We start from the raw sequence: 26,815 nt of genomic DNA, 5'->3' as shown, positions 1-26,815 counted from the left end.
GACCTTTAAAGGCCCCTTTCAACTGAAACTATTCTGATTCTTTCACCTGTTCTCATGGAAACATGCTTTCCAGTTCTCCATAATTAAATATGTGTGTTCATAGATATCTAGTAAAGACTTGGAGGTTGAAATAGTTCAGTATATGTTTGTGCATAAATATTTATCATTATATCACTAAAAGTGGTCCCACTTGGCTCTGGAAACAGAGTTTTGGATTTGGTTTCCACAGAGGTGGGAATTTAGTGTTAATTTTTTGCCTTATATGAGAGAGCGAGCACTTTCATTGCTGAAACTTAGCCAATATAAATATCTATACAGAAGAGTAATGATTTGGTTTTTGTCATTGAAATTTGTAACGGAATAATTAAAAAAAGTACTAGACTTTGGGTTGCAATCCAACAGGTTGTTGGTTGTTTTGTTTTGTTTTAATGGTCAGTGCCTAGGATTCACAAAGAAGGTGAAAGCATGGTCGTGAGTATCAGGCAATAAAAGTAGATTCAGGCACTTGAACATGAAAGTTTTTGGACTTTGGCAGGCATCCCAGTCTTTGTAGACACTGGACAGGAAAAGAAGCCCCATGCGCAAAAGTGAAGGGGGAAAGTGTGCGATAGGAAGTTGTTAATTAAGATGACATTTGATTACCTGCCATAAAAATCCAATAACTGAATACATTTGTTTTGCCAGAAAGCTGAAAGTGTGCGTTATGTGGTGTGCTCAGGAACTATGTAGATCAAATAACATGCTGGTTTTTGATTCAAAACGCTGTTCCAGAGGTGACAGCTTTCTGTATCTGATTGCCTGGAATTAAGCTGCTGTTGTCAGTGTATCAACAGTTCTGGCTGGTAGTATTGCTACTTAAATTTAAGCTCTGGAAGCAATACTTGGAAAATGTTGACCACATTTAAAGAAAGAAAAGGCAAAATGCCCCATAAGTTCACTTCAAATAAGTCCATGAGTGAAGAAGTGTATTTGATTTCTGAGCACCTGGAGTGTGGACACCCATTTTACTACTGGGTCCAAATAAGTTTTTTGGTCAACTTTGGTGGGCCTTGCATTGATTCACACTTGAATGTAACCTGGTGATATTGTGAAAAGAAAGTACGTGACAGTGAAATGTAGACCGGTTTGGGTTGGAAGGCACCTTCAAAGGTCGCCTTGTTCAACTCCCCTGCAACCAGCAGGGACACCTTCAACTAGATGAGGTTTGCCCAGAACCACATTCAGCCTGGCCTTTAATATCTCCAGGGATGGCACATACCTGGTTCATGTCTGGTCTGAGTTTTGGCGTCATTTCTCAATATATTCAGTTAATTCGTATAACAACAAGTATATTGGGTGTTTGGTCCATCCCAGTATCTAATTTGGTAAAAATACTAATGCAAAAAAGGGTTGATACGCAGCAAATTAGTTAGTAGCATTGTAGCGTATGTGAGATTTCTGAATCTAGGGTAATGGGTTAGTGGGTTTTGGCCTTGAGAAATTACGGTGGCAGTGCATGATAGTTACAAATAATGAATATGCTGAATATGCCAGTCCTAGGTGAAACTGACAGATTATAGGTAATGTGAAATGTGTGTGTAAACTGTGGTTAAAATAGAAACATAGAGAAGAGTGAAGGTAACCAAAGTCTCATGCTACTTTACTTGATGGTTTTTTCTTTTCTTTAGTGAATCCGAAAATGAGTGCTGGTATCTTGATAGAAAAATTGGAGATTTAGCTTTATCAAAATCATTCATTGAGCACTTAGCTCTTAAAAGCTGTGCTTGAAATCAGGAGTCCTAAAAGAAGCAGTGGAAGTGGTTGAGGGTTTGCTTAGATGATGCAATCGTGGTGGTATAAACCTGTCCCTTCAGCCCTACCCATCTGTTGAGTTTCCTGTTTTGGTTTTAAACAGGGGCATGGTCTACGTTTCAAGTTCTTTTTAACCATGTTTTACCAATTCACGTACTGATAATAATACCATAGTTCAGTATCTTGGGCATGTATTTTGCCCAGGGAGGTTGTGAGTGCTCCATCCTTGGCGGTGTTCAAGGCCAGGTTGGATGAGGCCTTGGGTGGCATGGTTTAGTGTGAGGTGTCCCTGCCCATGGCAGGGGGGTTGGAACTAGATGATCTTAACGTCCTTTCCAACCCTAACTATTCTATGATTCTATGATTTTAAGTAAATTTAGAAGTATAAGAAAAAAAGTGTCATTATCTGGTCGAAGAGCTTAGTTGGTTTCACTTCTGTTTTCAGGAAAAAATGGTTTGAGTTTCCTTATGTTATTTCTGGTTAGCGTTTTGCTGTGTGAGATTGATGCCGCATGAAGGTAGAAATGCTGAACAATTACCATACAAATAAATTAGCAATTATCACTAGCAAAATCCATAATTGGCTTCACCCATTTTGTCAGGTATTTTCAGTTTTTCATTAATGCTTTACGTGTTTAAATGGAGCATGTCCTTCAGATTCATTGGGTTTTTGTGGAGTTTCAGTTGTTAAGCACCATTGTTACTTAGAGCTTCAACTAAATAACTTTTAAACTTTTTTTACTACGACTGTGGACTCTGTCTTTTTACTGCTGTTTGGAGGTGGGGAGGGGTTTGGTAATTGCTAGCAAGTATTGTGCTGATTTAAGAGCATGTCATTAAGAGCATGTCATTTATTTGCTTCTGTGCAGATGCATATCATACTTTACTGCCTGTCAAAGATGTGTTTTTGAAATTGATCCAGAAGTATTTTAATATACGAATCTACAGTTTCTGAAGTACTTAAAATTTGAATGTTCTCTTTGCTAGATTTTTAAATAACTTCTGAGGCAAGGAAGTTTTTAGAGGAATCTAAATTTTTAAGGAAATAGGTAATTATTTTAGGTGTAAGAATTCTGTGGTGTGTATTTTCTGCACTACCTGCTCTTGCCCTTCTTGCTCTTGCCCTAAAAAGACTCTAAATCCCTTCTGAATCTTTTCTTCGTTAACTGTCAGCAGCAGGTTGTAGGTGTCTGAAAAGCGTCTGCAACATATATTTTGTGCTTAACAGAAAAGTTTTGCATTGTTGTCATCTTGTATGGATGGTATCTGTAGCTTTTAAAGAAGGAATTTTAAATTCATTCCAATTAAATAACACTATACAACAGCATTTACAAAGGGATATGCTAAATCATACATAAGGGAGATGCTAAATATAATGTCTAAGTAGTAGTATTTGTTTGAAACTCCAGTTTTAGAGTGACCAGAACATCAGTTTCCATTTGTGTGCTCTGAAATGTGAATTGGTCAAATGATGAATTCTGCTTATTTAAAATGTTTAGGTCTTAACTTTGTTTTTGTTTTTCTTTTGCATTCCCTTTCCTTCCCCTCTGTAGCTAAATGGCCTTAAAATGGCAGATGAGCCTATGGAAGAAGGTGAACCATATGCCTACCATGTAAGTATGTTCGATAGATGTTCAGTTGAGACGCTTATTAGCATGACTTGCTTTTGAAGCAAAATTCATGTGTTTGCTGCTCTTTAATAACTTTTGAACCTGTCATTTTATGGGACCAGACCTGAAGAGGCTCCAAGTGGCAAAGATGATTTTGAAAATTAGTACCTGGGTTTGGGAAAGTTTGCCCCATGAGGTTATGGAAAACAGATTCGGTGTGCTGGAGGGAACATTTACACATCCTTGTATTTAACATTTAACATATAATATTATAAACATAACATTTACTCAACCTTGGAAAATGCTCTTGTCCAGCCTTGAACCATTTATCCACAGAGCGCTTAACGTTGCTCTTATTACATTGTCATCTGTTCTTTCTTCTTTTTTTTTTAATGGAGTTGCGGTACATTCTTCTAGAAGGTGCTTAATTCCTGCTGGTTTAAATCAGAATTTTTACACCAGTGTGTTAATTTGACTTGCATAGAAATATCCCAAATAAACCCTGCTGAGCATGATTTTTGACCAGTGCCTCAGTGATGTGCGTATTTAGGAAATGCTGAAGATCAGTGTTCTGTATGTTGGCTAAATCTTGGACTGAACTTCAGGCTAATTCTGTATGTAGTGAAATGCCTGACTTCGCATGGAAAAATTTGCCATCAGTTTTCAGCATGCCCATCCATGTATTTTTCAACAGAATCATGGAAGAAGGTATCAAGTAGATTTTACTGCCAGCTGTAACCACTGCTTTGTGTTGCAATAACTTCTTAAGTAAGTGATTTGGAGAATAAACTCTTGGGGATAGAAACGTGGTAATTGGACATTTCCTGGTGTGGAGTAAGTAAATAAACTGTCAGTGTTGTAGTCATGTTACATGTAGCAAAGAAAGATGAGCAATGGGTTGTCTGAATCTTTTGCTGTACTTGAACCAGAAGGATGTTGCTGAGCTTGTTTGTTAGGTGCTTAGAGCTACATACCAGTCAAGCTGTAACAAAGTAAGATGGCACAAAGCCATAAACGATTGCAGCGTTTCTTTCAGTGCTTTGTTCTCTTGAACTACTGAGAATAGTTACCTCTTGTGCCAGGCAGCTCAGCAGGAGCTGGTACCTGAACCCTGAGCTGGATGTGCTGTTCAACCAGCAGAGTACAAAATCAGATAACCAGATTTCCAGTTCATGGAGGCCAAACCAGAAATGGAAATGAAACTGGCTTATGTATCTGTTCAACTTCTTACCTGCTCGTTTCTTGTTGATGATGCAGAGGTCCTCTTATACTTCAGTCTTGCCAATTTTTAGTACTTTAACGATCGTTACGTGAGATCTTTTGCAAAGGTAAAACACGTTATAAAAAATAACTCATTTCATACATCTCAAGTTATTCTTTATTCATATAGAAAACATTTTTCTCCTCGGTTCGCATTTAGAAATACTCTGTCAGTCTCCGCAGCAACCACATGTGATGTCACAGGCTAATGACTCAAGGTGGGTGATAAACAGAAGAGCAGGTGAACTCTTAAAGATCTTTTCTCATGCATAGGTTCACAGCGTTAAGGAATACAAATTAGGATGGTGAAGTAAAAAGGCATTTAAATAGACTATTTACATATTTCATAGAAAGAGCCACCCAATTAAGTCTCTTGTACAACTACACAACTCGCTGCTTTCATCTGTTGTCAGATGACTTGAAATGCTGGTGTTCCTGCCTGCCTCAAATTCCAGGCACGTGTTTAAAATATGTGCATCTTTCCAATGAATATTGACATGCGCAGTCAGCAAGGTGGAGGGATGAAATGAAGTTGGCATGTATACACTGTATCGTAAATGTATGTCAGCTGTTTACTTGTTTTAATGTGTGGTCTTCACAGAACTGTTTGGGTTGGAAGGGACCTTAAAGCTCATCCAGTTCCAGCCCCCTGCCGTAGGCAGTGACACCTTCCACTAGACCAGATTGCTCCAAACCCCGCCCTGCCTGGCCTTAAACACTTCCCGGCACGCAAAACTTTCTGTACTCATGCTGTTTTTAACTAAAGCCAACCATTTCATTAAGTGGTCAGGTCTTTTTCTGGTGCTGTTTGTACTTGTCATTGAAGGAGAACAATGCACTGTAGGTTGGTAGGGTGTTTTTCTGGTCTCTGCTAAGAGAAGTTTTCAAGACGAAGACCTAAAGAGAGGATAGGAGGATAGTTAATAATAATTTGGATACCCTAAAAGCAACGTACTGCAAATCAGATGTGATTTCCTGATGTGATTGGGATGTATTTGCTGTGTACAAGAAGTTCATTGGTATTCTTGATAGGGCTAAGAGGTGCTGCTCCTTTTCTACATGTAAGCTGAGGTTGCTGTTGTAGGCCTTAGCACATAATTTTAAGTTTCAAGGGTGCTTATTTTGCCATCTTGCTTGTTTTGGCTCACACAAACTTCTCTTACACCATGAAAGATGCAATACATCATCTGATTTGTTTTCATCATGAATGTTTGTCTTTTCACAACTGAGGGTGCTGTGCTCTGCTTTGCTAAAGACGAGAGTAACAGGAAGAAGTTAACAGTTCAGAATTACCCTCAGCTTTCTGAAGGTAGTCTCCACACAGGGTGGTCTTTCCATGAACTCTGCACCCCAGAGCTGTTTCTTCTGTTGAATGCAAGAATTCTCAGAGTTCTTAAGGTGACTCACAAATAAGACATTTGTGCTCTTCAAATGATGCATATTCCTCTAGCTGCAAATGGATGACCATATTTATTATTTGCTGCTGTGAAAAGCAATAATTACTGAAATGATGAAATTCAATTTAGCTTTCATTAAGACTGTTTCAGGAAAGGGGAAGATGAGAAGACTAGCAACTGGGAAAACTAAAGGCTCCTAAACAAAAGTGAAGTACAGAAGGATCATCTTAGACTTGGTTTAAAGATCTGTGCATTTATTCCTTTCATGCAAGAAAATCCATCTTTGCTGTAGCTGTAATTTATGACAGAAGTAAATAAGCATTCTTTGAGAATTGTACTTCAGTTTAGAAATTTCTGTTTAAGAAAGGATGGATGGGAAAATCCTTCATTTGAACAGCTTTCTTGTCATACGAGAATTTAAAACATTAAGAAACCATAACAAAACAGAAGCCACACCCCCCAAACAAAACGCCAACAAAGAAAAGAGCAGGCATTTGCGTGCATTTCTAATGGTACTTGATTCATTCAGGCCTGTTAATTTTTGTTTGTCTTGAAATAATAGGATGAAGGAAGTGTGAAAGAAATTCCTATTACACACCATGTGAAAGAAGGCTGTGAGAAAGCAGATCCAGCACAGTTTGAACTACTTAAGGTTCTTGGACAGGGATCATTTGGAAAGGTAAGATAAGTTTTTATCTGGTGTTCAGTTTGAACCTGGTTTGTCTTACTCCCCTTATTTCTGTAATACTACAAGGGAAGGTCTAAACCTAACACATCTGAGTGCAGATAGGTATGCCTGTGGAAATTGCCCTGTTTTGAAGTTTTTCATCCTGTTTTGCAGTTGGGTAGGGAGTGGGAGTTGTTACATTTTTGCTATGATAGCATTTCGGTCTTGTTTTTAGAGGAAAAGGTGATGTCTTTTTCCATAGACCTATCCAGGCATTCAGGAAAGTTACTGCTGTAGCAGAGTTGCTGGGAATGTTTGAAAAGGTACTAACAAATTTCATCTTTTTCCAATCTTACTCTGGTGCCAAGGCAGCACTTTTTATAGCAGTACACCAAATCATACCAGACACTGAGGGACAGCAGCCTCAGTCTTTAGGCAGGAAGGGTCGGTCAGCAGCAAATTTTAGGAGGTCTGCCATGGAAAGCTGTGGTTTGCTTTCACTGAGAAGAGGCACGTTTGTGCTTAACTGGACTGGCATCTGCAGTTTCATGGGAATAATGGTACCAACAGTAAGGAATTTGACCAGTTGGATTATAGAATCATAGAATACCAGGTTGGAAGGGACCTCAAGGATCATCTGGTCCAATCTTTCTAGGCCAGGTGTGACCTAGACTAGATGTCCCAGCATTCTCTCAAGCTGAGTCTTAAACGTGTCTGGTGTTGGGGAATCCACCACTTACCTGGGGAGATGATTCCAGTGACTGGTTGTTCTCCTGCCGTGTGCAGTTGGAATCTCCCCAGAACTAACTTGTGCCCATTACCCCTTGTCTTTTTCATGTGAAAAGATTTAGGTGTGGGTTTTATACAACAGCTCTTGTGTTGACAAGCTCTGTTTGCCCAATGCCCTGGCTATCTGAAGCAAATCCATGGTGTTTTCAACTGCCTCAGGACTTTGTTGCACCATCTACTGAGGAATCAGACTGAACGATAACTCTATTCTGTATAGGTTGCTTTGCATCTTCTATAGCTTAGGTTCATGCTTGGGAGGCATCAGTGATGTAATAGACACTTCTGGAGGCTCTTCTGGAGGAGGCAGTGATTCGTCTTTTAATGATGGTACTTCACATGCTGTGAATGTTTGACTTTTTTCAGTATACAAAATTTGTATTGATGTAGATATGGGAGAGCGATTGTGGTAGTTTGGAATGTGAATCAGTGTAACAGTAAATAACCTGGGAGATGTATTCTAGGTTTTTTATTTTGCTCTATCTGTCAAGTAATGTACAGCTAAAAGACACTAAGTGAACAATCAGTCAAATAGCATATAGAAGAAATATGGCAATTTTTTTTATTACACTGATTTTTTTGTAGTGTACCATTTGGAGTCACATTGCAGAAATGAAAATAAGACCATAGTATCTCAGTCACTAGTTTTGAACATATTAGTTGAAATACTAATCCTAGTGTATGAGAAGCTAATCTATTGTTTTAAACCAGACTCAAATGAGATCTTTTGCAGCTTCAAGTAGATAATCAGTTTTACGCATGCTTCTGTTTTCCTGATCTTGTGCTGGTTTTATTTGTCTCATGGCAGGAATGAATCTCTGCATAGAGTTGTATGTGGGGAGGAAGACATTAGGAAGGCACTTTGGAAATAAGTGATAGTTCAGAAAATAGACTTTAAAGTATTTCTTCATGCTTTACAGCTTAAGAAATATTTCTTTATCTGGTAATGTTGGTTGTCAATTCCCTCATACATGTCTTGAGAGCTTAAAAGGCTCCATGCATTTTTTACTCCTGACTTGAGATGTATTAAGCTATCTTAGGTTAGTACATCTGGTACCGACGTTTTAGCCCTGACTCAGATTCTTACTTGACAGAGTTCAGACTCCGGACAGCCTAAAGAAAGCTCTTGCTCAGAATCCTGCCAGCTTGGTGAGACATCTGTTTTAGAGCTCTCAAAACCTGGTAGTACTTGGTCGAGGAGCTAACTTTAAGAACTGGATGGTGACTGTTGCAAATCTGAGCAGAGCTCATTTTGTCTACTATTTGTCGCTTTCTATTGAAAACGGAAAACAAACAACAAGGATCAATGACTGTTGCCTTGATGGTGTTTGTTTTAATCCCTCTAATTCATACTTCCCACAGATCTCCCTTTAGGTTTAGCAAAGACAAAGTTTGTTTTCTCTGGTCTGTTATAGTGCTACAGCCTCTACCTGTCTTTTCCGACATCTGTGCAGGACTTAACACTGCTTCACAGAAATAGAGGGTTAAACTTCATGTCCATTACTGAATTTCTCTCTTCAGCCTTTGATAATCTAAAGCTTTAGCACCTGATCTGCTGAAGATGATCTTCAATTTGCTTAGTTGAATCATCTTGCACATGTGGCCACCTTGAATCTGGTTTTCAATAGAATGACCGATCATTGCAAGGTGCAGGATTATGGAGACTTTGTCTGCAGGTTAAATAGATGGTATTTGAGTAGTTTTGAGTATCAACTTTTTTGGTCGTTATTGGCTGAAATTTGTAACTTGTATGTGAATTCCTTACATTCTCACAGGCTGCTAGTTATTAAGCACTAAAATACTTGTACAGGCTTGTAAATACTTTTGTAATTGTGAGTGTATTACTCTACAGGTGCTTTCTTATTTGCTGGTGTCTGAATTATTCCCTTTACTATTTGAGCATCAACATATGTAGCAGGAGAGCAGTGCTGCAGATCAATCATTAGGCAAAATTTAAACAAAACAAAAAGCCCAATAACCTCGAAACACGATGGCATTTTTCTACAAACCAGAGCTTAAAATGAAAACAGCCCCTCTCCCAACCCTGTAGAATGTGGTCAGTGGCAGTGTATGAATTTCTCATTCTAGAATGGAGAATGGTGCAAGCTTGTATGCTTATTTTTTAAAAAGCTAATTTCTAGTTATCTAATAATTTCTAATGAAGTATATATGTAAACAAATTTAGTGTTAATGAAAACCTGAATAAGGTAAGATCACAGAGGCCGTTTTGGGTAGCTCTTGGCATTCTCTTGTGATCGTACATCATTTTTTTTATGGTACAAACATTCCTCATGATAATTGCTATTATAAGAACAGCAGCTTGGAAACAGGAGCACATACCAAACCATTTTGTAAATTGAAAGACTAGTAGTTAGAATATTACTCACTGGAGATACATGTATTTGTACTGCATGATTTTATCTAATATTATGCTTTTCTTAGTGTCAAGTTATATACCGCCTGTCTTTAAAACTCCCCTGGAAAGACAAGAGTAGAAAGACCTGTTGGAGTTGCTATTCCGGGGGAGAGGGTGCTTTGATCTTGAATGGTGAGGTTTCCTTGCTTTCGTCTCGCCACTCTTGCAGAATTCATTAATACAGCCTGTTACATATTTGAGACTTGGGTCTTAAAACTCAAAAAACTCTTAGGGGGTGGCAGACCAGGCAGAATTGTCTTTCTTCAGGAAAAGAATATAAAGATACAGATTTATATAAGTACTTATCAAATAAGTACTTATTTATATGGCTTGCTGTAGGAAAGAATACGTAGTTTATAACAAAGCTTAATACTTCAGAGAGCTTGGTGGTGTACGTACCTCTAATCTCATTAAGGGAATGTAATTTTGCTCTTCCTTTAGAGGTGTATACTTAGGAAAGTACACTGAAATCTGTCTGAAATAAATAGGATGTTTGCAAATGCTTTATGATAATTGCATATTTGATTACTAAACTTGCTGATGTAAAAAGACATTATGAATGTTTGGCATCCTTTTCATTGCATGGACTTTTTGAGGAATGGGATGGGACTAGGGACGTGCTATCTTCTTGTCTGTATTAATGAAGTTTAAGGTAAAGACGTAAAATAATGTGGTTTTTTTATTTAAGTCAGCTTAATCTAGTGTTTACATAAAAGATTTTCAGGAGTAATTTTAAAAATGAGATTTATATTACCAGGTCTTCCTTGTACGGAAAATAATTGGTCCTGATGCTGGGCAACTTTATGCAATGAAAGTATTGAAAAAAGCTTCTTTAAAAGGTACGTGTGTCTTTTGAATAGGAACTTTAGAAAATGGTTTCCAGTGAACCTCTATCTCTTAAATGACTCATGTAAATGTTCTTTTTAAAAGCTTTTTTTTTGGGGGGAGGGGGTTATGTTACATATTTTTGAGTGAGTTCATAACTCTTCTCTGATGGTAGCTTTTGTCTAGAGTAACTTGTAAGCTCATGTTTTAGAATTATTTTAAATCTGGCCAAATAGCTTTAGTTCTGTGGTTAACAGTACTCTTTCAAACTTTAAAATTGCATTATTTAATTTCATTTAGTCTGATCATTATATGAAACCAAATTAATTTCATTAATAATTTTCCTTTTGTCTTAAGTTAGAGCTCTACTGTGGTTAAAATTGGTCAGTCATTCCCTCTTACAGGTGCCATAGCAAGCTAGCTTACTGGTCTGGCATTCAGAAGAAGCTTTAATGCATGCAAGTTCACTGTGCGTAAAGAGGGATTGTTACTAGTTGGGGAGCAAAAAGTTATCTTAAAAGACAGAAAATGTATATTCAGTCCAGATAGTTAATTCAGAGACTGAAGTTAGCTGCCTAGAAATGTAGATGTGAGCTTTTTCTTAAAAGTAATGTAGATTATAAGAAAATACTGGGACGTGTTGGAGGGGAAGGAAATTGAAGACACTAATGAATATGGGTCAAGGAAATAAAAACTAGAGTTTTGTTATCTGAAAGCATGTGTTTTGTGAGAGGCTTCAAAGTTATAAACAGATAAGTTAACAAGGAAAAGTATTGCTTTAGAAGTAACTTCTGCTCAATTCGTATTATACCAAATATCTTCATCCTAGTCTTTTCTTTTTTCCCCTCAGTTCGGGATAGAGTTCGTACAAAAATGGAGAGAGATATATTAGTAGAAGTAAATCATCCATTTATCGTCAAACTGCACTATGGTTGGTATTTGGTTTTGCTACCTTCATTGAAAGTTTCTTTCATACTTGAAGGCATAGCTGATCTTGTTCTTCCTCAGTTTTCTAGTGCCCAAATTAGGTTCTAGCAACTTTAAATAACAGGGCTAGAAAGGAAAGTAAATTTTAGGTTGAGTCCTCTTGAAATTAAAGATTTGGAAGATTGTGGCAAATTCTGCAGAGAGTTTTTTGCTTTTCATTGAGTAAAGCCAGAACATGATAATTCACATACTTGTTTTTTCCCTGTTTGACAAAGGAGAAATAGCAGTATTTTAATGATCTCTTATAGCTAAGATTGTCTTCTACAAGAAGCAAGTGATCATTCAGTAAATTACCTCATGTGCTGCTGAATTATTTCAGATCCATAATGAAAGTATTGCCTTTCATTGAAATTTCCAAGTTGTAAAAGCATTCAGATCTGTTTTGTAAATCATCTTTCTCACACAACCGTTGATCTATTTATTTATTTTTTATTTAAGCCTTTCAGACTGAAGGGAAGCTATATTTAATATTGGATTTTCTCAGGGGAGGAGACGTATTCACACGATTATCCAAAGAGGTAAGTACCTGAAATTTTATCTTTGCTTAGTATTAAAGAGTTTTTTGTCAATATAGTATTGTCTTCTGTAGCTATTTCCCGCATATATCTTGTCATAGTCAAGTTTTTAATAACTTAGTTTGGCTTTCCTTACGTATTCTAGAATAAATTCTATAACCTTAAGTAACATGCGTGTGTATTGATTAGAAGTCTAAGTTTTAATTTGGTATCTGCAAAGTGCAGTTCTTTTGTCTAAAAATGTTTTGTTGCTTAGAAACCTAATTGAAGTAAATTAAAATTTAGCAACGAAGGAAGAGGATGTAGAAGTTCTCATGCTCATAGTCAGCTGAAGGGCTTCTGGAAGCCTGCATCTCTGAGAGATTTCTGCTGCATTGTAAAATTTCAGAATGCTGTAATACAAATCTTAATGCTTAATCTCACAAAGTGTAAACTGAGTATTTTTGAAACCGCTTCCTTTCGTCTAACATGGGTGTGCAACTGCACCTTTAATTTTTCCGTTCGATTTTTGCTTTTTTATGGAGTGAGAGCTTCAGAGGAAGGAATAGGATGCAGCCTGGGTTTTGTTGTGGGGTTTTTTTAAACGTTTTTCATTAAATATTTATTACATGCTACCTTAAGTATTACGAACATGTTTATGAGACTTTTCTGCAGACTTTCATAAAATATTTAAATTTTTAATGGCAATTTCTCAACAACTTCTCAGTAAGAGGGCTTTTCGGTGTTTTCACCCGCGTAAATACATTTATATTGCTAATACATAGGAAATAATGCTTTCTTAAATGGGAAAATGGGGTATGTGGCTGATCCTTCATGACATGAAGGAGGTGGTTGTGTCCCCAGTATGCAAAGCCATGCACTAGCTTTTTTTCCTCATATGGTAAAAACAAAGCTTGACTTTAAGAACAGGCAAAAGAGAAGGAAAAATTTAAAGGGGAGAGGAGGTTCTCCTTTTTATAAAAAGCTGACCTTGGTAAAAGAGTGATTATGTCTCAGAATTGAGCTCAAAATTGATTACCAAGACTAAAATGGAGGTCAAAAGGCTTAAACAAGCCGACTGACTTGCAAAGAGTTATTGGAACAGTATGTAGGAAAGAGGTCAAATTCTGCTTTGATATAAGATGTTTAATTATAGAAGAAATCGTGTTGTAGCAGGAAGAACTTTAGCACTAACACAGCTGGGATTACTCAGTTTGCAATATTCTTAAATAAGGGATGCAAGTGTATCCATAATAATACTAGCTAGGTGGTTGAGAGATGTATTTATTCCCTTTGGGAATAAAGTAATAATTATCAAGTTTTGTTATGGTTAAACCTCTAATTGTTTTTGGAAGACTTCAGTTATTTTCTTTTAAACATTTACTGTGTATATAGATAAGGAAAAAAAAATCAGGGCTTTTTATTTTATGGGAAGGCAAAGTATTTTCAAAAGTACATGGAAAAGCAAAAATGGGGACAATATCCATAAGGGTAAATTCCCCATGGCATTTCATAGTTGCCGCACAAGGATTATTTTAAATTAATTGGGTTTAGTATGAGGTTATTAAAACACTTCTGCTGGTGTTTAAATTCTAATATGCATAGAAGAGTTTCAGCTGTGGAGGTGAAATGAGTATATAATGAAGTTTTCATTAGTAACATTTAATGAAGTTGACTTGCATCATGTTTAATTTAACACAGAAAGCAGTTTTAAGTGAAATGATTATTGAGAGACTGTAGAATACCATTTAGCATCATTGTATTCTGAGGTTTGCATTTTGACTATTCCAAGGATTAGTGATATCCAAAGTTTCTTCTGAATACAGATAAAAGCCTGTATCAATATTGCTCTTTAAGAAATATAGGTAAAACAGTGTAGCGTAACAGCTTTATTGTTCACAGAATGTTAATACCTATCATTATGGAAATGAGGAATATTTCTGTTGCCAGTAGAGCAGATTACATATGTGCAATTCAAAGTATAGATTAGTGTACTGCTAAATTGGTACGCCCAGTTAATTTAAGTGTTGTTAGCTATCTACTGTGCAGTTGAGATGGCTGTTCTCCTTATTCCTGGTGTTTTCAATAAATAAGGGACTAGTTCACTTAAACCTCAGATTCAATTCCAGTAATTTGTAGAACACGACAAGAGGCAAAGCAGGTACAATTCTTGTATGTGAGATGAAAAGCAACCAGCTGAATATGTAGGATAGAAATGCATCACTCAAATGCTCTATATGTAATGTCAGTCAGTTTTTCGGTATCTCACTAGGTTTCTTCAAATTTCTTTTCTTCAGAAGAGGAGGGTAGGTTCTTCAACTCCTACTACAGATTTTCATGTAATTGTTGTTTTCACCAGTTCTATTTTTTGTACTTTTTCGAAAGTATTTCTGCTTTTTCTACATATTGTTAATGTGAATTCACATTCCTGTGTAACCTCATCTAGGTGTTCCTGCTCCGGCAGGGGGATTGGACTAGATGATCTTTTGAGGTCCCTTCCAATCTCTAGCATACTGTGATACTGTGATACTGTGAATTCAAAGACAGTCACTCAATACAGCAGTCGTATACTAAATTTTACGATGCAGTGGAAAGCAGTCAGTATAGGATTGTGGCAGGAGTGCTGGTGTAACTTTTATTACCCTAAAAGTTAGCTAATGCTCTGATGTTTTTGTTTAAGTATTGCAGGTAGTTTGACTGTATACTTGATGATTATCCTATATTAGTATATAATTTCTGTTAGGTGAATTAATGAATTATGAGCTCATAAAGTACTTCTAAAACTTACTTGAAATTCAGGCAGACAGGACTATTTTTTTTAGATTGCAGTTTTAAAAACTGAAGACAAGATCAGAAGGTAAATCTATACAGTTCTTATTAGGTTATGTTTACAGAGGAAGATGTGAAATTCTACCTCGCAGAACTGGCCCTTGCTTTGGATCACCTTCACAGCTTGGGAATTGTATACAGGGACCTGAAGCCAGAAAAGTAAAGTAAAATGTATTTTACCACTATTACATGTATTTTGCTTGTTGCTTTGCATTTTCTACTATAGTGATGTAAAAAATTACAAAGATTATTGTTAGACTATGTACATGTAAAAAAGTATATCTGTGATTTTAATGAAATAATATTGCTTATTAAATTAATAACAGCAGTTGGAGATCACAATTGTTAACTTTTATGTTTTAAATGTTTTATGTAAACATTCCTCTTTATGTGTATTGGTGAATGTGAATTTTAATTTTCAGCATTTTGCTTGATGAAGCAGGACATATCAAGTTAACAGGTAGGTAACACTTACTAGTATAGCACTTTCTGAACATATTCCTGTATAAGCTTTTAGTTACATGTATAGTGATGGCTAGATTATGTGTGAGCCAGTATTTAGCCATTTAGAAATTGGTTTATTAGAGAGACTTCTTAAATCTGTATCACTTCTCAATGTAAAGATTATTTTTTTTTTTAATAAAAGTTCTTTTGTTGAAGTATTTTATATCACCAGAGACTGTATCTTATTTTTCAGATCCTTATGTCCATGCAGGTTCCACGGAAGTTAGTTTTCAGGGCTGATATTTGTGTAGATCGGGTTGCAGTATTAACAGCAATATTGCTAACTGGATATCCTGATTGCTGCGTTGAAAATTTAAGAAAAGCAGTTGGAAATAAAAAAACAGCCATTGAATGTGTTTTTTAAGGGAGCTTTAGTTCAGGAGGTGGTACTTTAATAACTCAAACTATCCACCGTTCCGGTTAGAAAGTGAGCTGTATCAAGATTTACTATGAAATGCCTTTTAACAGAAGATCAAGAAGTGGTAGAGACAGGCTAAATTTGGTGACTGAGACTTTTAAAAGGGAGCAGAGGTGCTTTTGGTGTAAAAAGATTTTAGTGCACAGTGCGACTTCTGAAATATTACTTCTTTTTTTGCCTGTCTAGATTATCACTTTGAAATGCATATAAAATTGCAGAACAATGTTTTATGAGGAACAATTAAAATACATATATTCCAGGAAATTACAAATGCATGAGACTATTTGGAAATCAAATTACAATCAATTTCTGCAAGCTTTAAATTATATTTAAGGTTATGCTTTTCTATTGTAGATTTCATTATATATTTTATCTACAGATTGCCTATTAGATTCCAAGATAAAATTAAGCTTTTTAAACTCTCAAAAAATTGATGGAATAATGATGGAAAGAAATCATGTTTATAAATTGCATAATTTTTAAAATTCTGCATTATATGTTTAAATCCAGTTATCTCCTAAAATTCTCACTTCCTTCTGAGACTGGGAAGAATAATGTATGGGATTATTGATTAGCAGTCATTTCCCCTTTGAAAAAAGGGACTCTGAGAGTTGGGCAAATACCAAGGACTTGTGTATTCAGTGGCATTATTCAAACTTAGGGAAGAAGAAGGATTCTGGGAGTAAAGCGAGCAGATATGCAAGGTTACTGAGTTTGAGTCAGGTTGCAGAACCATGTTGTCTTATATAACAACAGTATTTTTAGTCTTTTATTTATTCATCATTCAATAATACTAGACCATGCAGATTGAGTTTTCTTTGAACCTGATTTTTACTTCTATCCATTTTTTTGTGAATAAAACAGGCAGTAAACAGAGATGAGATCTTTTGCTTATCTTAATCATGTAATATTTCAAATATTTTGAGTAGTAATATTGATGGCTAATCAATTTAATAGGACTTACAGAATGGTATGTAGTAAACTGGTTGTGTGCAGTATTTCTAGATATCTGCAGTTTCTTGTTTCATGAAGAGCTAGGATAATGACACAGTATTCCTGAAAGCAGGCAAACAAAAGCTGTCAACACTTTGACTTTGAACTACCGTATACAGTATTGTGTTTTTTCTAAAGTTCTTTACTGGCTATATTCTTGTAATGCTGTTGTTGTAGACTTTGGACTCAGCAAAGAATCAGTAGATCAAGAGAAGAAGGCCTATTCTTTCTGTGGTACTGTAGAATACATGGCACCTGAAGTGGTAAACAGGCGAGGGCACAACCAGAGTGCTGACTGGTGGTCCTTTGGTGTTCTCATGGTACTGTATGCTTCGTTGCTTACCTTGCTTAAGGTCACAAATACATTGCATATGTCTAAGTGAATGTGAAGTAATGTCATTAGAATAAGCTTGTTCAGATCTAATTACTAATGCTTGGGTAAGGGGAAGTGATAATAACTGGATGTCACCTGAAATAGTAACTAATCTGAATAAAATTCCCTTTTCACTGCTTAGCCCTATAAAGAGTACTTGTCAGGAACCAAAACAATCGCGTGTAGTCCATTTGTAGTTTAGAACAGTTGTGGTCAGTGTGAGACTTCAATTTGTGTATTTATTTCAGATATTACTTGATAGTTAAAGAAAAAAAACAATCCTGCAGGCTTGGTTTTATGGAATATTAATTGCATTTTTTAAGAGTAAGCCTGTTGAATGAATACTGGAGTGCAACAGTGGAATAAACCTGTAACTGCTAGCACACCTATGCCATGATGTGTTAGAGCATCAGGCTGAAATATGTACATTGAAATTAAAAATAAAGTACTGTTTTAGAACTTATTCTTCTTGCTTTTTTTGGAATATGGCAACATCTAAGACTTGGTTGTGGAGGAGATTTTATTACTTAGAGTAGTTTATGGATGTAAGAGATTCCTACATCATCATTCTGTCTCACTTGCCACTGTTGTTATCATGTAAAGTGCCAATGACAACCAAATCTTAGATTTGTGAACTTTTTGGATTATCTTTTAAAAGCTCAAGGCAGTCTGTCTGATGTAGGGATAGGAAACAGTACAGTACTTAACGCTTTGTTTGAGCAGTTGGAGGAAGAAGTGTTGATTTAGATTAACATTTGTTCTTTTCAGTTTGAAATGCTTACTGGTACACTACCATTTCAAGGTAAAGATCGAAATGAAACTATGAATATGATACTCAAGTAAGTATATCTTCTTACTTTTGGAAAGTCAGAAAATGTCATTTAAATATGTTTTAACAGCTTGTTATAGCTGCTTGTGCTTGAAGAGTTTTAGGAAGAACAGGAACAAAAAAGCCAAGGCTCCTCCCAAAAAATTTAGATCCCAGACCACAAAAATACAATGAAGTATATGCAGGAATTAAAAACTTAGGGATTAACATGTATTTTTATTGTAGGTGTATAACAAAGGTAAAAGCAGTACAGTGAATTAGACCACCATTATTTACCGCTCATGATGTTGTTAGACTGTTACAGCATCCTTTATTTTGTAAGCAGTAGTTAATCAGGTGGTGCTTTGTGTATGTAGATATGGAGAGTGCACATACATGCTCACATTTTTCATATTAAATTACGTCAGTTACACCAGAAGCTGTCTAACAGGACAGACTGGGTAAACTGGTAATTAGTAATTGAAGCTGTTGGGCAAATATGTTCTCATCTTTATTTGCACTTAGCTAACAAAGAATTTCCTTTTGACCACACGTAAAGCCTTGAGCCTTTTGAAGGGGTGATAGTCAGGGAAGGGGATGAGAGAGAAGCTCTCTTCTTACCAACATACAGCAGTTTTAGCTTACCCTGAGTATGAGTTTATAGTGTTATTACCTGTGAAAACAGGTGGATAAGATCGCTAGCCTTACTTGGAGCTTGAAGTGATACTACAGTTATGCACAAGAACTTCTTGCCTTAGCAAGTCAGTAAGCTTTTAATATGATGGCTTAATGAGGCTTCTGCTTCTTGAGGCTTTTGTTTCAAGAGGAATATTAGTAATCACTTCAGGGGCAAGTAATTTGGGATTTGGTGAATCTCTTCTCGCATTGATTCTGGTGGAGGTATTTTGATGATACTTCCTGGTGACATGAAGATATCTTTGAAAATATGTATTCCTGAGAATTGTTTTACTCTGTTTTAGCATAAAGCTTGTTTGGGGGGCTTAGCTGTGGTTCAGGGTGTCTTTTTGTTCAGATTTGTTTTGGGGTTTTGTTTAAGTTTGGGTTTGGTTTCTTTTATATAATGTGAAACTTAAAAGCTGATGATTTAAATATGTACACTCTACGAGACTTTGGAATAGATATTTGATACATCAAATTGTGCAATGAATTCTATGTAGACAGTTTTTGACAAGATACGTTTCTTTTTACTTGGTCTCTGTTTTCCTTTAGAGCAAAACTTGGAATGCCTCAGTTCCTCAGCCCTGAAGCACAAAGTCTTCTGAGGATGTTGTTTAAAAGGAACCCATCAAATAGATTAGGTTGGTTCATTTATTTGGATCTTGGAAATAAAAGTAGTTGGGTTGATTATTTAAAGGAAGTAGTTGCTAGAGACTCTCAAGCACTGGATGGTCAGTAACGTTTAGGTCCAGCTACCATTTTTTGTTAGTTTGGATCATGACTTCCTGGGGTTGGCTAATGAATGATTACTTTCTTCAGTCAGTGACTGTAGCAGTGAGCCAAGGCTTTGACAGTGTCAGAGCAAAGATAATTGACTCTGTATTATGGGCTTCTTGTAATCCGTTTGCCTCCCTGATAAGGTGTATGCTTCTTAATTGAGTATTTTACCTCTTTTGAATATTGCTGTATTTGTAATTCCCTCAGCCATGTCTGTGCAAAGGTTTTAGAAATTAACTAATTTTTTAGTGCAGTCATCTTCAAAACTTTACCCAGAAGTGTTATAAATGCAGTATTTTCTTTGCTCAGGAGCTGGTTCAGATGGAGTTGAAGAAATTAAGAGACATCCTTTTTTTTCTACTGTTGACTGGAATGTAAGTACGAAATGAATCAAATGATGCTGATTTTAATTTTTCTACGTGTTGTAGCATTATAAGTACTTGTATCTGCATAAGGCACAGTAAACATTGCAGGAATGCTGACTGTTACATTCTGGCTTCTATAATCTTGGCATGTGGAGCTGTAGTATTTATGGTATAGAGAGTAATAATTATAAACTGTGCATTTACTTTTTAAATAATGAAGTTGCAGCATTCTAAAGCTTAAATTGTCTGTTAGAACACTCTAGTTGGGAGAGGATGCTCAGTTGCCTGTGTGCAGGAATCCTCTTCAGTAAGTGTCTGTCTAGTGCTTCTATGTGGGGCACAAAACCTTACTGTGACTGTGATTCTCTTTGACTTCTCTCTAGTTCGCTGCAGCACTTTCTGATTTTATCAGTCATACTGTGTTCACAGTTCAAGTATTGACTGAGATGATCAGTAATCTGTACAAGTTCATGACTGCTTGCTTAAATTTTTTAACAAGCACCTTAAAAGCTTTTCCTCTGCAGATGTCTATAATCTTTTGAGATGTGTTTCCAGAAACATTCTCAAACCCCAGATGCTCTATATCAGATAAACTGGCTCTGAAAACACTTCTTTGCTATAGTGCCTACAAAAGGATACAGACAGGGCTACCTGCAATGCCAGCCAATACTGTGCTCAGCCGTTTCTTTAAAGCCTGTTGTTGTGATCCTTCTCTTTATCTCTTGTATCTGCTTCTGAGAAGGTGGTTTTTCTAGCTGTGTTTATGCAGTATCTACCGTAAAGTCATAGAATCATAGAATAGTTTGAGTTGGAAAGGACCTTAAGATCATGCAGTTCCAACTCCCCTGCCATGGGCAGGGACACCTCACACTAAAACCATGTCACCCAAGGCCTCATCCAGCCTGGCCTTGAACACCGCCAAGGATGGAGCATTCACAGCCTCCCTGGGCAGCCCATTCCAGTGCCTCACCACCCTAACAGTAAAGAATTTCTTCCTTAGATCCAATCTAAACTTCCCCTGTGTAAGTTTGAACCCGTTACCCCTTGTCCTGTCACTACAGTCCCTGATGAAGAGTCCCTCCCCAGCATCCTTGTAGGCCCCCTTCAGATACTGGAAGGCTGCTATGAGGTCTCCACGCAGCCTTTTCTTCTCCAGGCTGAACAGCCCCAACTTTCCCAGCCTGTCTCCATACAGGAGGTGCTCCAGTCCCCTGATCATCCTCGTGGCCCTCCTCTGCACTTGTTCCAACAGTTCCATGTCCTTTTTATGTGGAGGACACCAGAACTGCACACAATACTGCAAGTGAGGTCTCGGGAGAGCAGAGTAGAGGGGCAGGATCACCTCCTTCGACCTGCTGGTCACGCTCCTTTTGGTGCAGCCCAGGATACGGTTGGCTTTCTGGGCTGCGAGCGCACACTGAAGCCGGCTCATGTTCATTTTCTCATCGACCAACACCCCCAAGTCCTTCTCCTTGGGCTGCTCTGAATCTCTTCTCTGCCCAACCTGTAGCTGTGCCTGGGATTGCTCTGACCCAGGTGTCCTGTTTAGCAAATAGAGTTTTCAGTAACAGCAAAACTTCCATGTTAGAACACTTCATAAGTCCCGTAAGTTTTTTTTAAAAGACCAGTGAGGAAGTTTGAAAGATCTGCGGAGTTTCTGGGTTTTTGGTGGTTTTTTTCTTTTTTTCTTTTTTTAATTTGGCAGTGCTTTGTATTTATTTCACTATGGTGTTGATGACCACTGCTGTATTTTATCTCGTTATTTCTTTGGATGAATTCAGTTCCCTCTTCCTTGGTTGTGTGTTTTGTGTGGCCTTTTTTTTTTAATTTATCTTTTTATTGAGATTTGTTGCATGTTTTTGTGCAGGAAGATTAAATGAGAAGAACTGCAAAAGAACAGGTCTGAAAGGATGAGAGAAATGCCAAGAAAATGTTCTCAGAACTTCCTGAACTTTGCATAGGGCTGCAGCATTGCTTGACTTTTCCTTAACTGTGAATGGGGCTTGTTGCAGATTTGAGATGGCCAGGGCAGTGCATTTTTTTGCAGCATATTGAGTAAAGTAGAAAAAAAGGAGGAGCTTTTCCCTTCCTTCCCCCTGATTTAGTTTATTAGATCAGGAAAAAGAATGGAATAGAGCTTTGAGAATTGGCGATTCCTTGCCAAAAGGTACCTGCCTGTCACTTGTGAGAAGTCTTTGGGACCCAGAAGAGCAAAGTGAAGACTGTGTTCCATGTCTTCCCTTTGGTGTGGGTTTTTCAGGGTTCTGACAAAAGAGCTGTGAACCAGGTCTGAGATTGATGGCAGAAGGTAGGATGTGCTATAGCTGTTCCATGTTTTTCTGAATAAGCCATGGAGGAACTAGCGACAAGTAACAGCCTGTTGGAGTTTTGAAAGTACTGATCTGGTAGATGAGGCACATTCAGAAGAATAAGGCAAAAGAGTTCTGTATTGTTTGACTTGTTTGGTAACATTTACTGTAGCATTTCCCATCAAAGCTCCATGACAGTAAAGCAGTCTTTCCATATGTATTTGTGGTTTTCTACTTGCTATATATTATTCACTCTTTCAAAAAACTGTTTTAATTAAATAATAATATTGGGGTTGCTTACCCTCTAGCTTGCAAAACTATAGCACCTGTGGAAGTTTCATTCACTCTTAGTTTTATGATCTTGTCCTCCTACTTTAGAAACTGTTCAGAAGAGAAATTCAACCTCCATTTAAACCTGCTTCTGGAAAGCCAGAAGATACCTTCTGTTTTGATCCAGAATTCACAGCAAAAACACCAAAAGGTAACTGTGCGTGGTTGTAAGTTGGTGAGGTTTGTGGGACAAGAGGGGTCAGATTAGTGTTACAACAACAAACAAAAAAGTCAAAGTTAAAAGGAAAGGGTGTAACAAGTTTCCCATACTTTGAAGGACTATGTTTTCCTTGGTGGTTTCTATTCTTTGAAATATTTTGCTATACTTTTATATTCTTTTTTTTCCTGTTGGTGAATCAGCCATAACTTCAAAACCATAATTCAGATGCTAAGCCAGACATGCAGTGTTTGGGCGGGAAAGCATTTGCTACAATAAGTAAACTAAATTTGGTTGCAACAGTGATTATTTTTAGAGTCAGTATTCCACTGAAAATTACTTGCTTTAAGTAACTTTCTGAAGCCCATTGCTAATTATAATTATTCAAATTAAATCTTAGGACTAGTATTATAATACCTTTTCACTGAGCTGTTCCCTTCATTACCCATGCTGAATTTGACTTTACTCCTTAGAAAATGGTGACACAAAGGTAAAGAACTGTGGGGAAGATGTAGAGTGGACTGGGTACCTGTATGACTAGACCAATTGAAAAGACATCTCCAATAGTTTCAAGAAGCTTATGAGAATTTATCTTTAAAATATCCCTTAAGTTATTGAACCACAAAAATTTCCAAGTAACTGAACTTGGAAACAAAGCAAGTGCAAACACTGTTTAGTATGCTTCAGGTTTCACTTCAGGTTTTCTTTTGTGAGGTTTTTCTTTACTGCTGCATCTTACTTTTAAAACCACATGTCATGTTTGTTTGGAGAACGTCTATGGTTCTAATAGGCTACACAGAATTATCAAGCTGTGCTTACTGTGAAATTTCAGTGGATTCAGAAGTACATATATTTTGAGAAAAACTTGGTTCTAATTATTCAGTAGTATTACTAATTGCCTATCTTGTATTGCCTCATTTCTGCCTTGCTAGCAGCACATATACCACTGAAGCAGCAAAATCTGTGGGCACTCATCTTTGCTATGCAGTCCTTGATCATAAGACTGTGATCTTTATTTCTTTCTCACAGTATCACAGTATCACAGTATGTTAGAGATTGGAAGGGACCTCAAAAGATCATCTAGTCCAATCCTCCTGCCAGAGCAGGAACACCTAGATAAGGTCTCATCAGTAGTAGTGTTGTTTTAATAAGCTTCTTCCTAAAAACATGTATTCTGACACTATTTCCTGCAGTATCTTGCAGCTTTAGATGAAACCAAGGAATACTTGCTTTGTGTTTGATATTGAAGTAAGAGAAGACAGATAAAGGACTGGAAGTGTTTCTCACCATCTGGTGTTGCTCTTGTTTGCTCCCCTTGCCTCAATGTTTTTTCTAACATACCTCTCCTGAATGTTTAAAAAATAGCCCTGCTGGGATTTAGCCACGCTAATCAAATGTGTATGCCACTAGATTCCCCAGGAGTCCCACCTAGTGCGAATGCACATCAGCTCTTCAAAGGATTTAGTTTTGTGGCAACTACTACCGTAGAAGATCATAAAATATCACCACTCACCAATATACTGCCAATAGTACAGGTACGTCCTAGGTTCGTTTTTTGGGAAACTTTCTTGACATGCCAAAGACCAATATTTAGTGTTTGCAGTCTGTTGTTTTTTGTTGGGGAGACTTAAAATTTGCATTATTAAAATGTTTCCATGGGACATTTCTGAATTTTAGAGTGCGTTGCTGTTTTTCTGGAGACAGAATTCATAAGAGAAAGTGTGGGCAACCAGAAAAAACTTCTGCTGTTGGAAACAGTACTATGGGCAATGAGCATTTTGCTGTTTTAGGTGACAGATTGTATGTGTTTGTTTGTTAAGCAGCTTCATGGAAACAGCGCACAATTTACTGATGTATATGAACTGAAGGAAGATATTGGTGTTGGTTCCTACTCTGTTTGCAAGCGATGTATCCACATTGCTACAAATATGGAGTTTGCTGTGAAGGTACTTTGAATAAATTTCATTGTGACAGTTCTGAAACTATTGTGTAGTAGTTTTGTAAATTTAAATGCCTGAATTTTCTAGGCAGTGGAGATATTTAGATGCTGTGGGAAGTGAAAAATGGTGTTTGCTTCATTTGTTGAAATTTTGTATTGCCTTCTTTAGCTCTTCTTTTTGTGGGTAAAGTTTTGAAGATCTGGCTTTGCAATTACAGTCGGGAAGCCTGAAAGCACTGCACGATAACATCTTAAATAGAATCCACAAGGGTGGAACGGGGCTGCGGAGAATTAGTGATGCTTCAGACAGTCCACTGCATTTCCTTGTCCACTGGAGCAGAATGGACTGCATTAATGACATAATTTTAATCGGTAGTAAGGATAAAGCAAGAAATGAATGAGCAGTGGGATGTGAAGATGGAAGATTAATTAACTGAGATTAGGAAGAAGTAATGAACTCTAGAAAGATTTTTTTTTTTTATTGTTGTTGAAGTGGGAATAAACACTTTGTTTAGCCAGGTTGTTTTTCCTGTTGCTATATTTTGCAGATAATTGATAAAAGTAAGAGGGACCCCTCAGAAGAAATTGAGATTCTCATGCGTTATGGACAACATCCAAATATTATTACTTTAAAGGATGTATGTACCTCTCTTTCTCTGCTATCTCTTATTACACAGTAATCAAATAAATATAGATGTAGAAAGCTTATTGGGATTCATTTAACTTCTTTTACATAGTAAAATGTATTGAAAGAGCAGTACATATAGTAAGGTGCTGTTTACATAAAGAAATTATGTAAAACGTAGAAATACTGTGTTTCCTCTTATTTTGAGCAAGTAGCTAACATCTTGGCAATGTGAATCTAAAAAAGCAGCTGCATGTTGTCTGTATATGCGAAGTGCTGGCAGCTAAAAATTGTCCATGGAGAGGAAAGGCAACAGGAGCAGTAGGGCTACTCTCCTCTTACAGCAGAAGTTCCTAGGCTGAAAAACTTGATTCATTAATTAACAATTGATCACGTTGATGTCTCACAGAATGCCAATAAGCTGTCCTATACTTCATGCTTTAAGGCTCCTGCATTGCAGAATTAAATTTGACAGTCCCTGCTGTTTGTGCTTTATGTTCATATGTGAAGAGGTGAACAATCTAGTCTGTAACTTTCATTTATCAGGATGTATAATTATAGATGATGTTTTTAAGACATAATCTGTATTTATATATGTATGTACTTGTTAAACTTCTCCTCAGGTATATGATGATGGTAGATTCATATACCTTGTCACTGAGTTGATGAAAGGAGGAGAGCTGCTTGATCGAATTCTCAGACAGAAGTTCTTCTCTGAACGAGAGGCTAGCGCTGTATTATACACTATAGCCAAGACTGTGGATTACCTTCACTGCCAAGGAGTGAGTGATTTCCTTCATGACATAGCTTCTTTCACATTTCTTAGAATTAACATGCCTTCAGTTATGTGCTTTAGTTGGCTTGCGTTTTATGGCAGAAGGGAAGAGGTTTTCTGAGTATTTTATGACAAAGGTGAATAATATAAACAATTCATCCTGTTATTCTGGCAAGGCTGTAAGACTCTAATTGTACAGTTTATGAAACAGCAGATATTTGTTCTCTTAGGCTCATGGGCAAATGATTGTGTTCCAGCTGCATTATGAGCCAGTAGGCTTTTTTATTACATTCCTTGAACTAGAATTTATTGTTCCTTGGAAGCTACATATTTGTGTAGATCTCTTAATAAGTATGTTAATCTAGAGAATATTTTTCTAAATGTAATTTATGTACAAAATATACATGCAAATTTTTAAGTGATGGATTTTAAAATTTCTTTGTTTGAAGGTAGTGCATCGAGACCTTAAACCTAGTAATATTTTATATACGGATGATTCAAATAATGCTGATTCTATCAGGATTTGTGATTTTGGATTTGCAAAACAACTTCGAGGAGAAAATGGACTACTTCTAACTCCATGCTACACTGCAAACTTTGTGGCACCAGAGGTATCTTAAGCTGATGTGTGTGTTCTCAGTGCTGGTTTTGATGCATCAAGTACTTAAACTTTGTAGCAGTGCTTAATTAAAAAAAAATAAA

General features: G+C 36.8%; 1 protein-coding gene across 10 annotated transcripts in view; it reads left to right on the top strand.

The window, feature by feature from the left end:
• RPS6KA6 (ribosomal protein S6 kinase A6) overlaps positions 1-26,815 on the top strand; it is a 43,136-nt gene that overhangs the window by 6,745 nt on the left and 9,576 nt on the right. For 2 of the 10 annotated variants that reach the window (XM_080624593.1, XM_080624602.1), the window contains exons 2-18: positions 3,345-3,404; positions 6,621-6,737; positions 10,685-10,766; positions 11,603-11,683; positions 12,178-12,257; positions 15,105-15,226; positions 15,485-15,522; positions 17,155-17,297; positions 18,119-18,189; positions 19,389-19,477; positions 19,923-19,987; positions 22,666-22,768; positions 24,140-24,309; positions 24,595-24,720; positions 25,262-25,351; positions 25,962-26,120; positions 26,563-26,724. In XM_080624593.1, coding sequence (XP_080480719.1) covers positions 3,345-3,404; positions 6,621-6,737; positions 10,685-10,766; positions 11,603-11,683; positions 12,178-12,257; positions 15,105-15,226; positions 15,485-15,522; positions 17,155-17,297; positions 18,119-18,189; positions 19,389-19,477; positions 19,923-19,987; positions 22,666-22,768; positions 24,140-24,309; positions 24,595-24,720; positions 25,262-25,351; positions 25,962-26,120; positions 26,563-26,724 — 1,758 coding nt within the window. The remainder of the gene's footprint in view (positions 1-3,344; positions 3,405-6,620; positions 6,738-10,684; positions 10,767-11,602; positions 11,684-12,177; positions 12,258-15,104; positions 15,227-15,484; positions 15,523-17,154; positions 17,298-18,118; positions 18,190-19,388; positions 19,478-19,922; positions 19,988-22,665; positions 22,769-24,139; positions 24,310-24,594; positions 24,721-25,261; positions 25,352-25,961; positions 26,121-26,562; positions 26,725-26,815) is intronic. The other 8 variants (XM_080624594.1, XM_080624599.1, XM_080624596.1 and 5 more) reach the window with 8 other exon arrangements.

This window comes from Psittacula echo (assembly GCF_963264785.1).
Source record: "Psittacula echo genome assembly, chromosome: 8".
In the NCBI taxonomy this organism is placed as follows: Eukaryota; Metazoa; Chordata; class Aves; order Psittaciformes; family Psittacidae; genus Psittacula; species Psittacula echo.
Note: the sequence above shows the minus strand (reverse complement) of the source record. Positions and strands in the feature narration are given on the sequence as shown.